This window comes from Chlorocebus sabaeus, chromosome 11, assembly GCF_047675955.1.
Source record: "Chlorocebus sabaeus isolate Y175 chromosome 11, mChlSab1.0.hap1, whole genome shotgun sequence".
NCBI classification, from domain to species: Eukaryota; Metazoa; Chordata; class Mammalia; order Primates; family Cercopithecidae; genus Chlorocebus; species Chlorocebus sabaeus.
Window position 1 is genome coordinate 11,277,732 of NC_132914.1, and position 19,424 is coordinate 11,297,155.

A 19,424-nucleotide genomic window follows, 5' to 3' on the forward strand; every position below is an offset into this window, starting at 1 on the left:
CACTGCACTCCAGCCTGGGTGACAGGGTGAGGCAACATATCAAAAAAAAAAAAAAAAAAAAGAATATGGATTGTATTCCATAAACAGTTGAACCTCTTCTTGCTGCCCTGATAGTTGGTCTGGCTCCTAGAAATTCAGGTTTCTTCCCTCCAGGTGAGATTATGCTAATCAGAGAACACTGGCAAAATTCTTTCCCTGATTTTCTTCTCGCAGGCTGTCTTTCCCTCCCTTTTAAGATCGTAGACTCCCTCTTAAAAAAAAAAAGAAAAAAAAAAGATTGTAGACCCACCCTATAAACAAAAAACGACTGAAAAATTCATAGAATCAGGAATCCTTACTGCTTACACTCTTTCTAACAACCTTAAATCTCTGATAGTAGCACCCACTTTGTTTTATATGGATAGATTTATTCTCATCTCTCTGTAGATTGTTTTAATCCCAAGCAGATTCAAGAGCAAAAAATAGTGTATTTGCCCTCCCTCTAGGCTTTTCTGGTAGCATTTTGTCTGTGAAACTAAGAGGCTGTAACTGCTATTAGAAGAGGGAAGGAGTAAGGATGAGCTTTTGAAAAAAAAAAAAAAAGAAAAAAAAAAAAACCCAGGGTAGAGAGAGTGGCAGGATGTGGTTTGAAGAGAGGGGGGAGGGAGGGCGTTACTGTCGGCCGTGCGGGGGTGGGGATAGTTCTGAAGTTCTGATAACACAGAATTCCGAGAGATCACAAGATTATTTCAGGGGGGTGGGGTGGGGTGGGGCTGGGGGCTTGTCACCCTTTCAGGCTCCACCCTTTGCGGAGATTATAAATAGTCATGATCCCAGCCAGACCCAGAGATGCTGTAGTGGTGAGGCTCTGGAGCCGTCCTGAGAACCTGGAGAAGACTTGCTGCTGAGAAGGACATTTTGAAGGTTTTGTTGGCTGAAAAAGCTGTTTCTGGAATCACACCCCTAGATCTTTCTTGAAGACTTGAATTAGATTCGGGCCATGGGGACACAGAAGGTAAGAATGATATAATTACTGGTTATTTTTGCTTGTTTGGGGTACACTCAGAAAGGCAAATATTAATGATGTTAATTGCCTTGTTCTATTTTCTCCTAAGTCACCAAGCCATCTTAAGGCCTTTTCATTTCTTATCTAGCCTGCACTGCTGCCGCTTCATCAGTTCTCTTTGAATGTCAGTTCTGTTCACCTTCTTATCATAGGAAAGTCACCCAGAGAAGTTGTGTTGACTTTTCAGGTTTATTTTAGGTAACCATATACCACTGAGGACGAGATGGTGGAGCGTTTAGAGGATCGGGCTGCCTGGTTGTATAGATTAAAAGTGTGGGTCTCAGAGCCAGTGTGAAGACTTCTCTGGAAGCATTAGACCTTGAAAAGGTCTGTGTTTGGGGGCACAGGCCAGGGTCCAACCATCTGTTGGGGTTCGTGAAAGAATTACAGTTGTCCTTCCTATTAGGGTTAAAATTGTGAGTGCAGGACATACAAAATATTATTGGTGCTGTAGTGCAATATTTGCAGGGAGAAAGGCTTTTATTTTATTTTATTTTTTTTTCTGATTGAGTTTTGCTCTTGTTGCCCAGGCTGGAGTGCAATGGAGAGACCTCAGCTCACCACAACCTCTGCCTCCCGGGTTCAAGCGGTTCTCCTGCCTCAGCCTCATGAGTAGATGGGATTACAGGCATGAACCACCACGCCCGGTTAATTTGTATTTTTAGTAGAGACGGGGTTTCTCCATGTTGGTCAGACTCCTGACCTCAGGTGATCCACCCGCCTCGGCCTCCCAAGGTGCTGAGATTATAGGCGTGAGCTACCGCGCCCAGCAAGAAAGGCATTTTTTACCAAGATAAATTTAACTAAAAATAAGGGGCCGGGTGTGGCGGGTCACGCCTATAACCCCAGCATTTGGGAAACCAAGGCAGAAGGATCACATGAGGCCTGGAGTTTGAGACTAGTCTTGGGCAATATAGTGAGATCCCATCTCTACAAAGCAGGAAGAAAGAAAATGTAGGAAAATAAGAGGGATGGAAAATTGAGACTAAAGAAAAGGCTCTCAAAGATAGCGAATGATGAGAGGAGGCAGAAGAGATTTTTACTAAAAGGAGAAAGATTTAACAGAGAGCATTGTACTGGCAGGGCCCTCCGGGGTACCAATGCTTAGCTGTGACTGAGACATCTGGGAGGCTGCAGGCAAGGTCACTTCTGCTGAAGCTCCTAGCCTGCTGCCTAATCTGTCCGACCTGAAAGGAAATGAGTTTAACATGTGAAAGATTGAAGGGATTTTTGGTGGGGTGGGGTGGGAGGAATGGCATAGAAGATGGCCTCAGGCATAAAAGTTGAGCTGCCGGGAGGTGGAAATGTAAAATGTCTTCCCCAGCTGAATTATTCCAGGCAAGATGAAGATGACTGGTTCTCCCCACTAAGAAATGTCTCTTATATGTTGGGTTCAGAGTAAGATGTTCTTTCTTCCCCTACGCGGGGGTTAGAGATAGCAGAACTGTATTTAATAAACGAAGACTGAAATGGGGCCAGGATGCAGTGGGTAGATCCAGTAGCTTACATGGTCCAGAGAGATAGAGACTCAAAGAGCTGCCCAGCAGTGAAGATACAAACTACCACACCCTCCCCCACCACCACCACTGGGCTTCTGTGGGGTCTGGGTACAGATCAGACTGCACTGTGTTTGTTTCCGAAATGATCAGTTCTTAGCGATCCTACCCAAGGCTGTGTTGTCCTCTGCCCTCCCAGTTCTTGAGTGGAATTCTGTGCCTACCTTTTTACCTGATGCAAGTTTTTAAATATTTCCAAACTGACCAACCCGGTTTCTCTTAACTTCTTCCTTCCCCAATTTTCTTTCCACTTTCACCAAGTTAACTTCACATTCTTATCTCCAGATAAGTTCTTTAGCATAATCTATTCCTTTGTCTTCCCCATTAATTACCTAAATCTCATTTGATGTTTGTCCTTTTCATACCACTCATAGGTCAAATTCTCCTAATACAGCTGCATAATTAATAAGAAACAGTCACCAATCACAAGTTTTAAGGACCACTCTCTCCTCCCTGTCTTCCCTCCCTCCAGGTCACCCCAGCTCTGATCTTTGCCATCACAGTTGCTACAATCGGCTCTTTCCAGTTTGGCTACAACACTGGCGTCATCAATGCTCCTGAGAAGGTGAGTGCCAGGCCACAAGAATTAGAATCTGGAATAGGGAAGTTACTCCTTTAAGTAGAGTTTCAAGAAATTAGAATTTAAGGCCAGGCACGGTGGCACCTGCCTGGAGTCCCAGCTACTCCAGAAGCTGAGGACTAAAGATCACTTGAGCCCAGGAGTTAAACACCATCCTGGGCAACACAGTTAGTGAGGGCCCCTCCCCAAACTAGGGGATTTTAAGACAAACTTTGTATCTATTCTGTCCAAGACTGAAGATGGAGACAATATTGGTGGGGAAAATTAGTGGGGTCATTTAATCAAAGCAGAAAGCTCACTTACTTCCTGAACCCTGGGCGGTGCTGTTCTTCCTCCCACTCTTTCACCCATAGTGATAGACTTCCTGTATTATCCCTTAGGGGTTAGTTACAAACAAGCTGGGTTCCCTTAGCATGGGGCTGGGGTAGACTGAACATTGGTGCTGCCACCTACTGGGATTTTCAGGACAAATTAAAAAATTACTATTCCAAGGAGAGTTAACATTAATTCCAATATGTTATCTGCCTCTTCCATTCCCGTCTATTTATTCCCTTGATTCTCTAGGGAGGAAATGATCCCTAATATTTGTCTTTTTTTCTCATCCAACTGTAACAGTCTGTTCTACCACCAACACTTTTATTTTGCAGATCATAAAGGAATTTATCAATAAAAGTCTGACGGAGAAGTCAAAAATCCCTCCCTCTGAGGTGCTGCTCACGTCTCTCTGGTCCTTGTCTGTGGCCATATTTTCCGTCGGGGGTATGATCGGCTCCTTTTCCGTCGGACTCTTCGTCAACCGCTTTGGCAGGTATTGACTAGAAACTGGGCAAGGAAGTGGGCTCTCCAGCTGCACTGAGGACAAGTGTGGAGAGTGAGGGCAGGGAGATGACGATGCCTTTGAATAAGAACACCTTGAATTCTAATCAAGGGAAACCTAGTCCAACTGGCCCCGAATAGGACTGCCCTTGCCTGGAGCTCTGCTACCCTCCATAGCTCCCGCCCAGCTGCTCAAGAGATGAACTGTGTGAGTGATTGGCCTTTGCAGTCCAGCTAGGGCTAGTTCAGAATTATTCCCTAGTAAGCTCAACTGTGGGGTTTCCAGAAACATAATTCACAAGGTATGAAGTTGTTTACTTTTATTTAAAAAATTGGGGTTTCATATAAATGTTTCTATTATTTTATACAGGATAGGTAGGAATTATTTTTGTAATTCTTAGTCTATGGCAAATGTGGATAATGGTAAAAAGAATCTTATTCTATAGGAGCTTATTCTATAGGAGTCTTATTCTATAGGAGTCTAAGCTATAGAATAGCTTAGACTATTCTATAGTCTTAGCACTTAGGGAAGCCAAGGCAAGTGGATCAGCTGAGGTCAGGAGTTCGAGACCGGCCTGGCCAACATGGCGAAACCCCGTCTCTACTAAAAATACAAAAATTAGTCAGGCGTAGTTACAGGCACTTATCATGTCAGCTATTCCAGAGGCTGAGGCAGAAAAATCGCTTGAACCTCGGGGTTGGTGCAGAGGTTGCAGTAAGCTGAGATCTGGCCACTTCACACCAGCCTGGGTGAAAGAGCGAAACTCTATCTCAAAAAAAAAAAAAAGCCAGTGCAGTGGCTCACCCCTGTAATCCCAGCACTTTAAGTCAGGAGGTCAAGACCATCCTGGCTAACACAGTGAAACTCCTGTCTCTACTAAAAATATAAGAAATTAACCAGGTGTGGTGGTGGGCGCGTGTAATCCCAGCTGCTCGGGAGGCTGAGGCAGGAGAATCTCTTTTTTTTTTTTTTTTTTTTTTTGAGACGGAGTCTTGCTGTGTCACCAGGCTGGAGTGCAGTGGCCGGATCTCAGCTCACTGCAAGCTCCACCTCTCGGGTTCACGCCATTCTCCTGCCTCAGCCTCCCAAGTAGCTGGGACTACAGGCACCAGCCACTTCGCCCGGCTAGTTTTTTGTATGTTTAGTAGAGACGGGGTTTCACCGTGTTAGCCAGGATGGTCTCGATCTCCTGACCTCATGATCCGCCCGTCTCGGCCTCCCAAAGTGCTGGGATTACAGGCTTGAGCCACCGCGCCCGGCCAGGAGAATCTCTTGAGCCCGGGAGGCGGAGGTTGCAGTGAGCCGAGATCCCGCCACTGCACTCTAGCCTGGGTGACAGACCAACACTCCATCTCAAAAAAAAAATTGCTAATTGGATATTCTAGAAATGCAATTGGAATTCACATTTAAAAATGGATAAGGCAACCTATTTTACTTGATTATGTTCTTTTTTTTTTTTACCCCCCAAGAAAGGGGGTCTTGCGCTGTCACCCAGGCTGGAGTGTAATGGCTCAATCATAGCCCACTACAGCCTCAACCTCCCACCTCAGCTCCCTGAGTGCCGGGGACTATAGGCGGGCACTGTCATGCCTGGTTCCCAACTAGAAATGTTCTGATAATAGAAAGTGAAAAAGAAAAGTTAGATCAAAAAAAGGAGATGATAGGAGCCTGGAGAAGAGCAGAATAATGAGGACAGAAGAGAGGTTAGGAGCCTCTCACTTTGCTAATTGCATTTTGTCTTTGATTAACCTTACAGGCGTAATTCAATGCTGATTGTCAACCTGTTGGCTGTCACTGGTGGCTGCCTTATGGGACTGTGTAAAGTAGCGAAGTCAGTTGAAATGCTGATCCTGGGCCGCTTGGTTATTGGCCTCTTCTGCGGACTCTGCACAGGTTTTGTGCCCATGTACATTGGAGAGATCTCGCCTACTGCCCTGCGGGGTGCCTTTGGCACTCTCAACCAGCTGGGCATCGTAATTGGAATTCTGGTGGCCCAGGTACTCTAGAACTTCTCATACCTGATGAGTGTTAGTTTCATGGGTCATTAAAAAAGTTAACATAGATAAAGCACTGAAGGATATCTGGCACATGTTCAATTATATGTGGAAGTTTTAGATATTGTTACTATAACTCATAGATAGTAGCTCAAGAAGCAGGCTGAGTAGAGAAAGGAAAAGAAACACAATTTGTTGATTTTTTTCCCATGGTAAAAGAATGTATGATTTTCTGAACTTTTTGTTTTTTAATGAACTTGTGGCCACTGAGGTATGGGGTTTATAGCATTATCTTTGTGTGGTTTCTAGATCTTTGGTCTGGAATTCATCCTTGGGTCTGAAGAGCTTTGGCCGTTGCTATTGGGCTTCACCATCCTTCCTGCTATCCTACAAAGTGCAACCCTTCCATTTTGCCCTGAAAGTCCCAGATTTTTGCTCATTAACAGAAAAGAAGAGGAGAATGCTAAGCAGAGTGAGTATCCTTCACACCTTCATGTGAATATAATGTGAATTATATGGTTGTGGTTTGTTTGAGGGATGAGGTTACTGGACCTATTTTCTGTTACACTCTTTCCCTGCCCCTCAGAATCCAAGTGAGGAGGGTTCTGATTACTCCTGAGGAAAATTTTCAGCCCCTAAAGAATGAGGTGAAAAGGCAGGTTTAGGAATGGATGCTATCAGGCCGGGCATGATGGGTCATGCCTGTAATCCAGCACTTTAAGAGGCCAAGGCGGGTCACCTGAGGTCAGGAATTCAAGACCTGCCTGAACAACATGGCGAAACCCCGTCTCTACTAAAAATACAAAATTAGCCGGGAATGGTGCAGGCCTGTAATCCCAGCTACTCACCAGACTGAGGCAGGAGAATTGCGTGAACCCAGGAGGCGGAGGTTGCTTGAGCTGAGATCATGCCATTGCACTCCAGCCTGGGCAACAAGAGTGAAACTCCGTTTCAAAAAAAAAAAAAAAAGGAAGGGATGCTATCGATCACCTCATCTCATGCGGCCCTTTCCTGGCTGCTTTACAGGAAGAATGAATTTGGGGCAGCACATTGTCTTTATCCTTTCCTCTTTCTTCTTTTCACCAGTCCTCCAGCGGTTGTGGGGCACCCAGGATGTATCCCAAGACATCCAGGAGATGAAAGATGAGAGTGCAAGGATGTCACAAGAAAAGCAAGTCACCGTGCTGGAGCTCTTTAGAGTGTCCAGCTACCGACAGCCCATCATCATTTCCATTGTGCTCCAGCTCTCTCAGCAGCTCTCTGGCATCAATGCTGTGAGTATGATACTTTAGGGTCAAACATGTCTTACAGTATTTCACTTAAAATGCCGGGCATGGTGGCGGTGTGCCTGTAGTCCCAGCTACTCAGGAGACAGATAAAAGGATCACTTGAGCTCAGGAGTTGCAGGCTGCAGTGAGCTATAATTATGCCACTGCATTCCAGCCTGGGAGACAGAGTGAGACTCTGTCTCTGAAATAGGGAAAAAAAAGACCCTGGAAGGACACTGGCAACTTCAGAGTGAACTGACTTTACCAGTCTATGTTTTTACAACAAGAATAGTGAGCATGATAGTTTAAAGAGGGCAGCAAAACGGAAGCTAATATTTGGCAGATAGCCCTTGTATTCCATGCAAATGTATTCCATGCAAATACAATCCTGCGTTTGACTGGATTGTAGGAAGAGAGTATTCCTGTGCCTTCTAGTCAATATGGCTATTAAGAGCACCCTTGTCCCACCTTTTAAAATACTGATTCATCCCCTAAGAGTTTTCAGATAGTCTTTGATCAGTGGGATTAAGTTATTTTGTAACAAAGCATTTTGCATGTAATAGAGCGTTTTGATGCTCAAAATAGTAAGTTGGTTCTTGAACTTTTCTCCTAGCTAGCACACCAGGATATTTGTATTTGAAGTGGCAGTGCTTCCTGGGAGGGGTTCGAGGCTGTTTTGTCAGAATCTATGAGGAGCCAGATGTGGTGGCTGCTCATGCCTGTAATCCCAGCTACTACTCGGGAGGCTGAGGTGGGAATATCACTTAGGCTCAGGAGTCAAGCCTGGACAATATATAGTATGACCCTGTCTTTAAAAAAAAAAAAAAAAAAAAAAAAAAAAGGCCGGGCGCGGTGGCTCAAGCCTGTAATCCCAGCACTTTGGGAGGCCGAGACGGGTGGATCACGAGGTCAGGAGATCGAGACCATCCTGGCTAATATGGTGAAACCCCATCTCTACTAAAAAATACAAAAAACTAGCCGGGCGAGGTGGCGGGCGCCTGTAGTCCCAGCTACTCCGGAGGCTGAGGCAGGAGAATGGCGTAAACCCGGGAGTCAGAGCTTGCAGTGAGCTGAGATCCGGCCACTGCACTCCAGCCTGGGCAACAGAGCAAGACTCTGTCTCAAAAAAAAAAAAAAAAAAAACAAAAAACAACACTTGGGAGGAAATACACAGTAGTTAGAAAAAGCCTCCTAGATGATTGGTGATTTTGTTGAATCCCAGTTTCAAACTCCTCATTTGGAAATGCTAATGTAGGCCACATGTATTGCTGGAGAAAAATGTGCTCCCGAGACCTTCCAGAGCAGCAGAGCTGAGACTCGGCAGGTGAGGCGGCTACGTGCAAGTGTAGCGCTGAGAATGGGCACCTCTTTAAAGAATGTACCTTGCATTAGTTCTGTGCCTGTTTAAAAAAAGAACGAATAAAAGAATGCACCTGAGGCAACTCCCTAGCTGCCTCACCACAGTTCTGGCCCTGCAAAACAGGATCAGGAAAAGATCACCTGTGGGAAATTACAAATGATTAATGAGCACTCTGAGGGACAGACTCCTGCCACTTCAGAGTACGGTGCGTACATTTCTTTTTCTTTTTTTTTGAGTCTCACTCTGTCACCCAGGCTGTAGTACAGTGGCACAGTCTCGGCTTACTGAAAGCTCCACCTCCCGGGTTCAAGCGATTCTCCTGCCTCAGCCTCCCTAGTAGCTGGGATTACAGGCGCGCACCATCACACCTAGCTAGTTTTTTTGTATTTTTAGTAGAGACGGGATATCACCATGTTGGCCAGGCTGGTCTCAAACTCCTGACCTCAGGTGATCCGCCCACCTCGGCCTCCTAAAGTGCTGGCCTTACAGGTGTGAGCCACCGTGCCCAGCATGTACGTTAATGTTGGACGAAGCTGGCTCCCAATTTAGTCAATGAGTAGATTTTGCTCCAGGTATAATTTCACCCAAAGCTGGCTGCACCAGAATTATGGGGGTTGGGATTCCTGAGTCAGCTGAATTTGAGAATCTCTGTGTAAGAGGCCTGAAAATTGTCTGTAAAAAAAAATCTGATGCACAGCAGGCTTGGAAATCGCTTTTCCAACCTACTTTTGCACAAACGATGATTTCTAATTTCCCTTATGGGCAAATGGGTAACAGGTTGCATTGTATCATGTTTACCTAGCAGAGTAAACTGTTTAGGTGAGATGACATAGGGGTTAGCTTATCTTGCTTGGTGACACTAGATCGCAAAGTCATTTTACTGTAAGAAGTTTTATTGAGATGTGTACATGTACATTAGGTTTTTGACATGTAGACATTATGTTAAGGAAGAGAATTGGCATACCTATTTGTTACTTGTTTAAACTGCTCAAGTAATTACTTTTGTGCTAGCCTAATATCTTTCCCCACAAGCTTGATGTCATCATATAATATGTTGAGATTTTTTAACAGTCTTAATTAGCCCTAGAGCAGCAGGGTTTTCAATAATGACTACAAATCTGTTTCAAAAAATAGTTATCATCTTATTTTAGAAAATATAAATATAGTTTATATCTTATGTACTAGGGATTTAAAGAGTTGCTTCTTGAGAAGGTAAATCCCAATGTAGAGGTCCATATTCATCAAAAAGACTAATATTGTTATGGAGGCAAATACTCTGGGTGAAATAAACTGAAGCGAACCTGGGTAACCTAGATAATGTTCCCTTATTAACTTGAGGTCTGAGTCCAATATTTTAATATCTCTTAACTATGGTAGTTGTAGCAACCTTACATTTTAGCACAGTGCCTAGCAAACAACATAATTATTTAATATATATTAAATTACAATAATATTGTATTTATACAATATTATTTCATAAAACACTGGTATTTCTTTTTTTTTTTTTTTTTTTTTTTTTTTGAGACGGAGTCTGGCTCTGTCGCCCAGGCTGGAGTGCAGTGGCCGGATCTCAGCTCACTGCAAGCTCCGCCTCCCGGGTTTACGCCATTCTCCTGCCTCAGCCTCCGGAGTAGCTGGGACTACAGGCGCCCGCCACCTCGCCCGGCTAGTTTTTTGTATTTTTTTAGTAGAGACGGGGTTTCACCGTGTTCGCCAGGATGGTCTCGATCTCCTGACCTCGTGATCCGCCCGTCTCGGCCTCCCAAAGTGCTGGGATTACAGGCTTGAGCCACCGCGCCCGGCAACACTGGTATTTCATAAAACACTTCAAAAGGGCCAAGGCCTAGGAAATACGGCCCAACCTCTGCTTATTCAATGAGCAGGATAAGGTTATTCAACTAGTTCACTATCAAATTGAGACATCTATGTGCCTATCAATGTTTTGAAGGTTTGGGGAAGAGCCAATTAAAAAAGCGTTTAGCTGGGCCCGATGGCACATGCCTATAATCCCAGCAACTTGGAGGCTAAGAGGCAGGAGGATCACTTGAGACCAACAGTTTAGGACCAGCCTGTGGGTAACAGTGAGTTGCTGTCTCAACTTATTAAAAAGAAACCAGTTAGTAGGAATTACACCTTCATATAAGTTAGTGAAGTGGACATAAGCAAGAGCAAATGGAACAGTGGGAATAAGCATTTTTAGAAGAAACAATGGAAATGAGTAGCTAGAATTAAGAACATTTAGAAAGAGAAAGGAGGGCCAGGTGCAGTGGCTCATGCCTGTAATCCCAGCACTTTGGGAGGCCAAGGCCAGCAGGTCACTTGAGTACAGGAGTTTGAGACCAGCCTGGCCAACATGTCAAAAACCCATCTTTACTTAAACTACAAAAATTAGCTGGGAGTGGTTGCAGGCACCTGTAGTCCAGCTACTCAGGAGGCTGAGGCAGGAGAATCGCTTTCATCTGGGAGGTGGAAGTAACAGTGAGCCGAGATTGTGCCACTGCACTCCTGCCTGGGTGACAGTTTGAGACTCCCTCTCAGAAAAAAGAGAAAGGAGATAAGACACAGAAGATAATTCATTTGCAGAAGGGATATGAGTGTTGAACAAAAACCCTAGAAAGAGGACGTCTTACACCCTGGGACTTTTAAGTTTATTTTTGAGGGTTCTGTGTAACTGGTATGCAGAATTGTATCAAAGTTGCATGTTTTCTTTTCTACTAGGTGTTCTACTACTCAACAGGAATCTTCAAGGATGCAGGTGTTCAAGAGCCCATCTATGCCACCATCGGCGCGGGTGTGGTTAATACGATCTTCACTGTAGTTTCTGTAAGTTGGATGGTTTGATAATTTTGCGGGGGGAAAAGAATCCTTGCTACAGATGTTCAAAGATGGATGGCATGACCCTACTATCATTTAGTTACCTTTCTGTTGTTTAATTTTCCTTTGGGAAAAAGATACATTTAATGTTGGATGTAGTCTTCACTCTTCAAGCAAATGTAGATGGATGGGAAAGGAGGAAGTATAGAAGGGACTAACTATATATAGTACGCTTTAAACTTGGAATTGGAGGAGAGGTGTTTGGAAAAACTCTCAACTCTGTGATTCCACTGTTTTGAAACTAAAGAAACAATAATCAACAGAAGATGTCTATGACCCCCAGAATGTGTGAGGATTTTTCCCCATTAGGTAGGCAATCAGTTCTGTAGTGGACACCATCTAGGTGTCCTGCGATTTAATTCTGACACGGTTTGCCTGGAGATAGCATCGGATCTCACAGGTTGGTGGCACAGTTCCCAAGACTGCCCGCCACTCCTGATGCCCATCACAGGCTCCGGGTTGTTTTACCTGTGCTTCTGATCCACCAGCTGTAGGTCAGGATTCCCACCACACCCTCTTTAGGTTGGATTAATTGGCTACAGTGGCTCACAGAACTCAGGGAAAGTGTTTCCTAGTTTGATTTTAAAGGATATTTTAAAGCACAGAAATAAACAACCAAATTGATTCACAGGGTGAGGTCTGGAGGGACCCTGAGCGTGGGAGCCTCTCTCCATGGAGTTGGGGTGCACTCCTAGCGCATAGATGATTTGTTGCTGACCTTCCCCTCAGCTTCCACGGGTTCAGATATCTGCAAGCTCCCCACACCCTGCCTTTGGGCCTTTTATGCAGACTTAATTGATTCTCCATGATTGAAGCATGGACAACTGTTTTGAAATGTGATTGGACAAAAAGGGAATGATCTGAACCCAGCCAGGCCTGTCTGTGTGGATTATTTTGGCCTCTCTGTAGCATTTCTTCCTCTGGCGGGGGCAGGACCCACTCCGAAATGAGGGTTTCATGGCCCGCAGTCAGATTAGCGTCCTGCCGAGTGGGAGGGCAGGAGAAAGTCAGAGAAGAATTCTGTTTTCTGAGGCCCGCGGCATCCCAACATCATGACAAAAGACTACCCAGGGCTAGGGGGATTTTGAGCCAGGACCTGTGAATGCAGCACAATATGTGTGTTTATCAAATCATAAATCACAGGACGTGTATCCGTAACAAGTGTCCTGCTGTTGGTAAGGCAGATTGCAAGCAGCTCAGACACTGTTTTCATGGAAAGGAAAACTGAAGTTTCATGTCACATTCTTCTTCCAGCTATTTCTGGTGGAAAGGGCAGGAAGAAGGACTCTGCATATGATAGGCCTTGGAGGGATGGCTGTTTGTTCCACGCTCATGACTGTTTCTTTGTTATTAAAGGTGAGTGCTCTTTGAGTGAAGAAAAGCGAGGGAGGGGGAAAGGAGGAGAGGTTACAGTTGACTTCTGTGACACAAGGGGTGGGTTGTTAAGGTTGCAGTTTGTCAACAAAGTCAAAGGAGAGAAGCAGGATGCCCAGAGTTTTTAAGAAACGTGGGTCTTCAGAGAACTGGAGGTAAATGATTAGAATCCTTACATTTATAGAACATTCTTATAGCTTATAAAATAAATTATCTAGTTTAATTCTTAAAATAATATCAAGGTAATCACACTTAATAGATGATGACATGATCTCAATACAAAGTGACATACATGAGATCACATAGATGGGATTCAAAAATCCAAGCCTCGGTGGGACGCGGTGGCTCACGCCTGTAATCCCAGCACTTTGGGAGGCTGAGGTGGGTGGATCACCTGAGGTTGGGAGTTCAAGAACAGCCTGACCAACATGGAGAAACCCCGTCTCTACTAAAAATACAAAATTACCAGGGAGTGGTGGTGCATGCCTCTAATGCCAGCTACTCAGGAGGCTGAGGCAGGAGAATCACTTGAACCCAGGAGGCAGAGGTTGCAGTGAGTCAGTTGCACTCTGGTCTGGGCAACAAGAGCGAAACTCCCTCTCAAGAAAAAAAAAAAAAAAAAATTCCAAGCCTGGCTGGGTGCAATGGTTCATGCCTGTCATCTGCAACTTTGGAAGGCCAAGGTTAGAGGATTGCTTGAGCCCAGAAGATCAAGACCAGCCTAGGCAACATGGCAAGAAGCTGTCTCTATAAAAAAACAAAAATTTGTTTTGTTTTGTTTTTGTTTTTGTTTTCTTGTGACAGGGTTTCACTGTGTCAACAGGCCTGAGTGCAGTGGCACGATCTCAGTTCACTGCAACCTCCTCCTCCTGGGCTTAAGTGTTTCCCATGCCTCAGCCTCCCAAGAAGCTGGGATTACAGGCATGCACCACTATGCCCAGCTAATTTTTGTACTTTTTAGTAGAGACAGGGTTTCACCATGTTAGCCAGGCTGGTCTCCAACTCTTGACCTCAAATAATCCACCTGCCTTGGTGTGAGCCACAGCTCCCGGCCAAAAAAATTTTTTTAATTAGCCAGGTGTGGTGGCACTTGCTTCAAGTACAAGCGATTTGAGAGGCTGAGGTGGGAGGATTGCTTAAGCCCAGGAGATCGATGATGCAGCGCGGTATTGTAGCGCCACTGCACTCCAGCCTGGGCAACACAGTAAGACCCTGTCTCTAAAAATAATAAAAATAAATCCAAGCCTATTGATTCCACAGCCACTCTTTGTATTGTGCATCAGGGACAGGAGGATCTCGCCGTTAATTGCCTCTAGGAACCTAGATCCTACACTGTCTTTAAATTGTATTTTCTGTGTTCCTTCCTCTTACAGGATAACTATAATGGGATGAGCTTTGTCTGTATTGGGGCTATCCTGGTCTTTGTAGCCTTCTTTGAAATTGGACCAGGCCCCATTCCCTGGTTTATTGTGGCCGAACTCTTCAGCCAGGGCCCCCGCCCAGCTGCGATGGCAGTGGCCGGCTGCTCCAACTGGACCTCCAACTTCCTAGTCGGATTGCTCTTCCCCTCTGCTGCTGTAAGTAAACTCAACTTATCTTAAAACCAGCCTATGTAAGCTGACATGTTGAAGATACTCCTTAATAATAGAGTAGTCTGGGCCTGACATTGTGGCTCACGCCTGTAATCCTAGCACTTTGAGAGGCTGAGGCAGGTGGATCACCTGAGGTCAGGAGTTCGAGATCAGCCTGGCCAACATGGTGAAACTCCTGTCTCTACTAAAAACTCAAAGATTATCTGGGCATGGTGGCACATGCCTGTAATTCCAACTATTTGGGAGACCAAGGAGGGAGAAGCTTAAACCTGGGAGGTGGAGGTTGCAGCGAGCCGAGATCATGCTACTGCACTTGAGCCTGCTCGATGGGAGCAAGACTCCATCCCTCAATAAATAAACAAATAAATAATACTGTAGTCCCTCCTCATCTGCAGTTTCAGTTACCTGCAGTCTAAAAATATTAAATGGGAAATTCCAGAAATAAACAATTCATAAGTTTTAAATTGCGGCCAGACGCAGTGGCTCAAGCCTGTAATCCCAGCACTTTGAGAGGCCAAGGCGGGTGGATAACTTGAGGTCAGGAGTTGGGGACCAGCCTGATTATCATGGTGAAACCCTGTTTCTACAATAAATACAAAAATTAGGCCTTGAGTAATCACTGTAATCCCAGTGAGCAAGATCATGCCATTGCACTCCAGCCTGGGTAACAAGAGAGAAACTGTCTCAAAAAAAGAAAAAAAAACGCCAGGCATTGTAGCACACACCTGTAGGCCTAGCTACTCAGGAGACTGAGGCAAGAGAATCACTTGAACCCAGGAGGTAGAGTTCATTGTGAGCTGTGATCACGCTTCTGCTTTCTAGCCTGGGTGACAGAGCGAGACCCCATTTCAAAAAAAAAAAATTGTAAAAAGAGATGGAGTTTTGTTATGTTGCCCAGGCTAGTCTCAAACTGCTGGGTTCCAGTGATCCTCCCACCTTGACCTCCCAAAGTGCTGGGATTATAGGTGTGAGCCGCTGCACTCGGCCCAGAAACACAGATTTTAAAAATAATACTCAGAAGTCCAAAAATACTCAGTAGACATTTGGAAGCATCTAACTGTAATGAAAAGGAATGACAAAAAACTACAGAGAACTATAGTAAGTTGGCAATAGAATTTTAAGTGAATCACTGAAGAAACCTGTTTCCATTAAATATGGAAGGGTTATAGCTTGAAGCCCACTGGAAATATGAATGTGAAGGAAATTGAGTTTGTCAATGACCAGATTTTTATATCAACCTTCCTTTTTTGTGTCCTTTCACTAGCACTATTTAGGAGCCTACGTTTTTATTATCTTCACCGGCTTCCTCATTACCTTCTTGGCCTTTACCTTCTTCAAAGTCCCTGAGACCCGTGGCAGGACTTTTGAGGATATCACACGGGCCTTTGAAGGGCAGGCGCACGGTGCAGATAGATCTGGGAAGGACGGCGTCATGGAGATGAACAGCATCCAGCCTCCTAAGGAGACCACCACCAATGTCTAAGTCATGCCCGCTTCCACCTCCCTCCCAGCATGGGAAAGCCATCTCTCCCTGAAAAGGGGAGAGACCTCATCAGGATGAACCCAGGACTGCTTCTGAATGCTGCTACTTGATTCCTTTCTCATCCCACGCACTCCATGAGCACCCCAAGGCTGGGGTTTGTTGGATTTTGAATGGCTTTTTAAAGATTTTATTTCCTGGACATTCTCTTCTGCTTAGGAGAGACCAAGTGAACCTACCTTCATTTCAGGAGGGATTGGCCACTTGGCATATGACAACTTTGCCAGCTTTTCCTCCCGTGGGTTTTAATATTGCCACATTAGGGGATATAGGAGAGGAAAAGTAAGGTGCAGTTCCCCCAACCTCAGACTTACCAGGAAGCAGATACACACATGAGTGTGGAAGGTAGAAGGGGTTTATGTAAGAGCACCTTCCTCACTTCCACACAGCTCTACACGGCAAGTAAACTTGAGTTTTATTTATTTTATCCTCTGGTTTAATTACATAATTTTTTTTTTTACATTAAGCTCCAGGATACATGTGCAGAATGTGCAGGTTTGTTACATAGGTATATATGTGCCATGGTGGAAATATTTATTTTTTTAAGCATAATTTTACCAAATAATTAAAACAGAAGGAAATTGAGATTAGAGGGAGGTGTTTAAAGAGAGGTTATAGAGTAAAAGATTTGATGCTGGAGAGGTTCAGGTGCAATAAGAAGACTTTAGGGAGAAATGTAGTTCGTTATTGGAGGGTAATTGATGTGGTGTCTGAGGGCTGTACGTTACCTCTTAACAATTTTTGTCCTTCAGATGGAAACTCTTGAAGTTTAATTTTTCATAAAAGTCATATGCTTATATAATAAAGCTACTGATTTCCTTTGGAATTTTTTCTTTAACATAATAGTTTACATGTAGTAGTACTTGAAGTCTAGGATTATTAACTAATATGGGCATTGTAGTTAATGACGGTTGATGGGTTCTAATTTTGGATGGAGTTGAGGGAAGGGAAAGTGATTTCTAGAAAGCCTGTTCCCCTCACTGGACAAAATAACTCCTTCTTGTAGTAGTCTCATGACTTTTGAAGTAATCTGCCACCTATCTTGTGGGAGAGCCATCCAAATGAGAAACCACAAATAATTGGTTCTTGGCAGAGATTCATTATTTCTCCACTTTGTTCTTTAGGAGATTTTAGGTGTTGATTTTCTGTTTTTTAAAACTCATACCTTTAAAGGAATTCCCCAAAGAATGTTTATAGCAAACTTGGAATGTGTAACCTCAGCTCTGGGAGAGGATTTTTTTCTGAGCGATTATTATCTACAGTGTGTTGTGGCTTTAGGGTCATGGCACGCTTGCGTATGTCTGTTACCATGTCACTGTGGTCCGATGCCGAGTGCCCTTAGGGGACCTGAATCTTTCCAATAAACCACGTTTGAGATAGCAGGAGTCAATGTGCAGTGTAGCCACACTTGAGAGAATGAACGTATGTGCACTGTCACTTTGCTCTGGGTGCAAGTACGTCATTGTTGACTTATTTTCTCTGTGTTTGTTCCTACAGCCCCTTTTTCATATGTTGCTCAATCTCCCTTTCCCTTCTTGGTGCTTACACATCTCAGAACCGTTAGCCAAACCCTTGCCGGTGACAGTATTTTGGTTCTCAGTTCTCACTGTTCCTGTGGAGCCTTTGAATATAAACACACATAGCTGAGGCCGGGTGCGGTGGCTCTCGTCTGTAATCCCAGCACTTTGGGAGGCCGAGGCAGGCAGTCAGGGATTCGAGACCAATCTGGCCAACATAGTGAAACCCTGCCTCTACTAAAAATGCAAAAATTAACTGGGCGTGGTGGCGGGCGCCTGTAATCCCAGCTACTCGGGAGGCTGAGGCAGGAGAATCACGTGAACCCGGGATGCAGAGGTTGCAGATCGCGTCATTGCACCCTAGCCCAGGCCACAGTGCAAGACTCCATCTCAAAGAAAAAAAAAAGGACATAGCTATGGAGTGGGGTTTAGCTTGAAAAGGTGACTTTGCAATTTCACGTCAACTTCTGGTTCCTCAAACAGTAGGTCGGCAGTAAGGCAGGGCCCCCTTTCTCACTGAGAAGATTGTGAATATTTCCATATGGATTTTCTATTACTAATGTTACTCTGATTCTTTGTTTTAAAATAAAAATTCTGAATGTACATGAAATTATGGGCTTATTACTTTTTGTCCTTCCTGTGACCACAAAATCAGCTTTAAATCCTGACTTGGCTACTCAGTGCCTGTTGTGACTTGTATGAGACCCTTATACTCATATGAGACTCTGTTCTTAGAGTCTCATACATAAGAGAAGAGCCGTATGTGTTTATTATGTAGATTAAATGAAAAAACTTTCATGCATTGCTTTTCATACTTGATAAATTATTTGTTTTGTTTCCCACTGATAACTAGTTTTTTTCAAAACTGCCCAACCTACCTACCTAAAAGCCTTGCCTCTCTTGTTATATGCATTTTTGCGTCTCTTGTTGCACTTTTTTCTTTTTTTTTTTTTTTTTTTTTTTGAGACGGAGCTTCGCTCTTGTTACCCAGGATGGAGTGCAATGGTGTGATCTCAGCTCACTGGAACCTCCGCCTCCTAGGTTCAAGCGATTCTCTTGGCTTAGTCTCCCAAGTAGCTGAGACTACAGGTGTAGACCACCACGCCCAGCTAATTTTTGTACTTTTAGTAGAGATGGGGTTTCACTATGTTGACTAGGCTGGTCTTGAACTTCTGGCCTCATGTGATCTGTCTGCGATCTGTCTGCCTCAGCCTCCCAGTGTTCTGGGATTACGGGCGTGAGCCACCATACCCAGCCCTAAGTGATGTTTATCAAGAGTATCAGTCTGGGTCCTATTAGAAGGTAAAAATTACACTTTTTTTTTTTTTTAACAAGGAAAGGATAATACAAAGAATATCAAGCTATAGGCTGGGCGCGGTGGGTCACGCCTGTAATCCCAGCACTTTGGGAGGCTGAGGTGGGTGGATCGCCTGAGGTCAGCAGCTCGAGACCAGTCTGGCCAATATGCTGAAACCCCACTTCTTAAAAATATGAAGAAAAAATGGCTGGGCATGGTGGTAGGCGCCTGTAATCCCAGCTGAGGCAGGAGAATCGCTTGACCTGGGGAGGTGGAGGTTCCACTGAGCCAAGATCGTACCGTTGCACTCTAGCCTGTGCAATAAGAACAAAACTCCTTAAAACAAAAATAAAAAGTATAAGACAAAATTCAGTTTCCTAGAGCTGAAGGAGATTATCCAAGAAAGGACATACTTGGAAGGAAGGCCACTGCCATTTCCTCAAAACTGAGGTGCACACCCTACTGGAGAATGTAGAGTTGCAGCCCACAGGAGAGCAGAGAAGTTTGGTGGTTTGCCTGGGCCAGTGCAGGTGTGCAGTCCCTTTGCAAGCAGGGAACACACAGCTGGTGACCAGACATGCAGATGTGCAGAGGGAGTCGCACCAGAGGG

General features: G+C 44.5%; 1 protein-coding gene across 1 annotated transcript; it reads left to right on the forward strand.

The window, feature by feature from the left end:
• The first annotated feature begins 824 nt into the window (after positions 1-824).
• LOC103218518 (solute carrier family 2, facilitated glucose transporter member 3) lies at positions 825-18,127 on the forward strand. The gene is made up of 10 exons (XM_007967486.3): positions 825-994; positions 3,074-3,166; positions 3,829-3,989; positions 5,755-5,995; positions 6,302-6,464; positions 7,079-7,266; positions 11,339-11,443; positions 12,749-12,850; positions 14,242-14,445; positions 15,725-18,127. The coding sequence occupies exons 1-10, from the start codon at positions 980-982 to the stop codon at positions 15,941-15,943; spliced, it is 1,491 nt and encodes a 496-aa protein (XP_007965677.1). The 5' UTR covers positions 825-979; the 3' UTR covers positions 15,944-18,127.
• Positions 18,128-19,424: the final 1,297 nt, after the last annotated feature.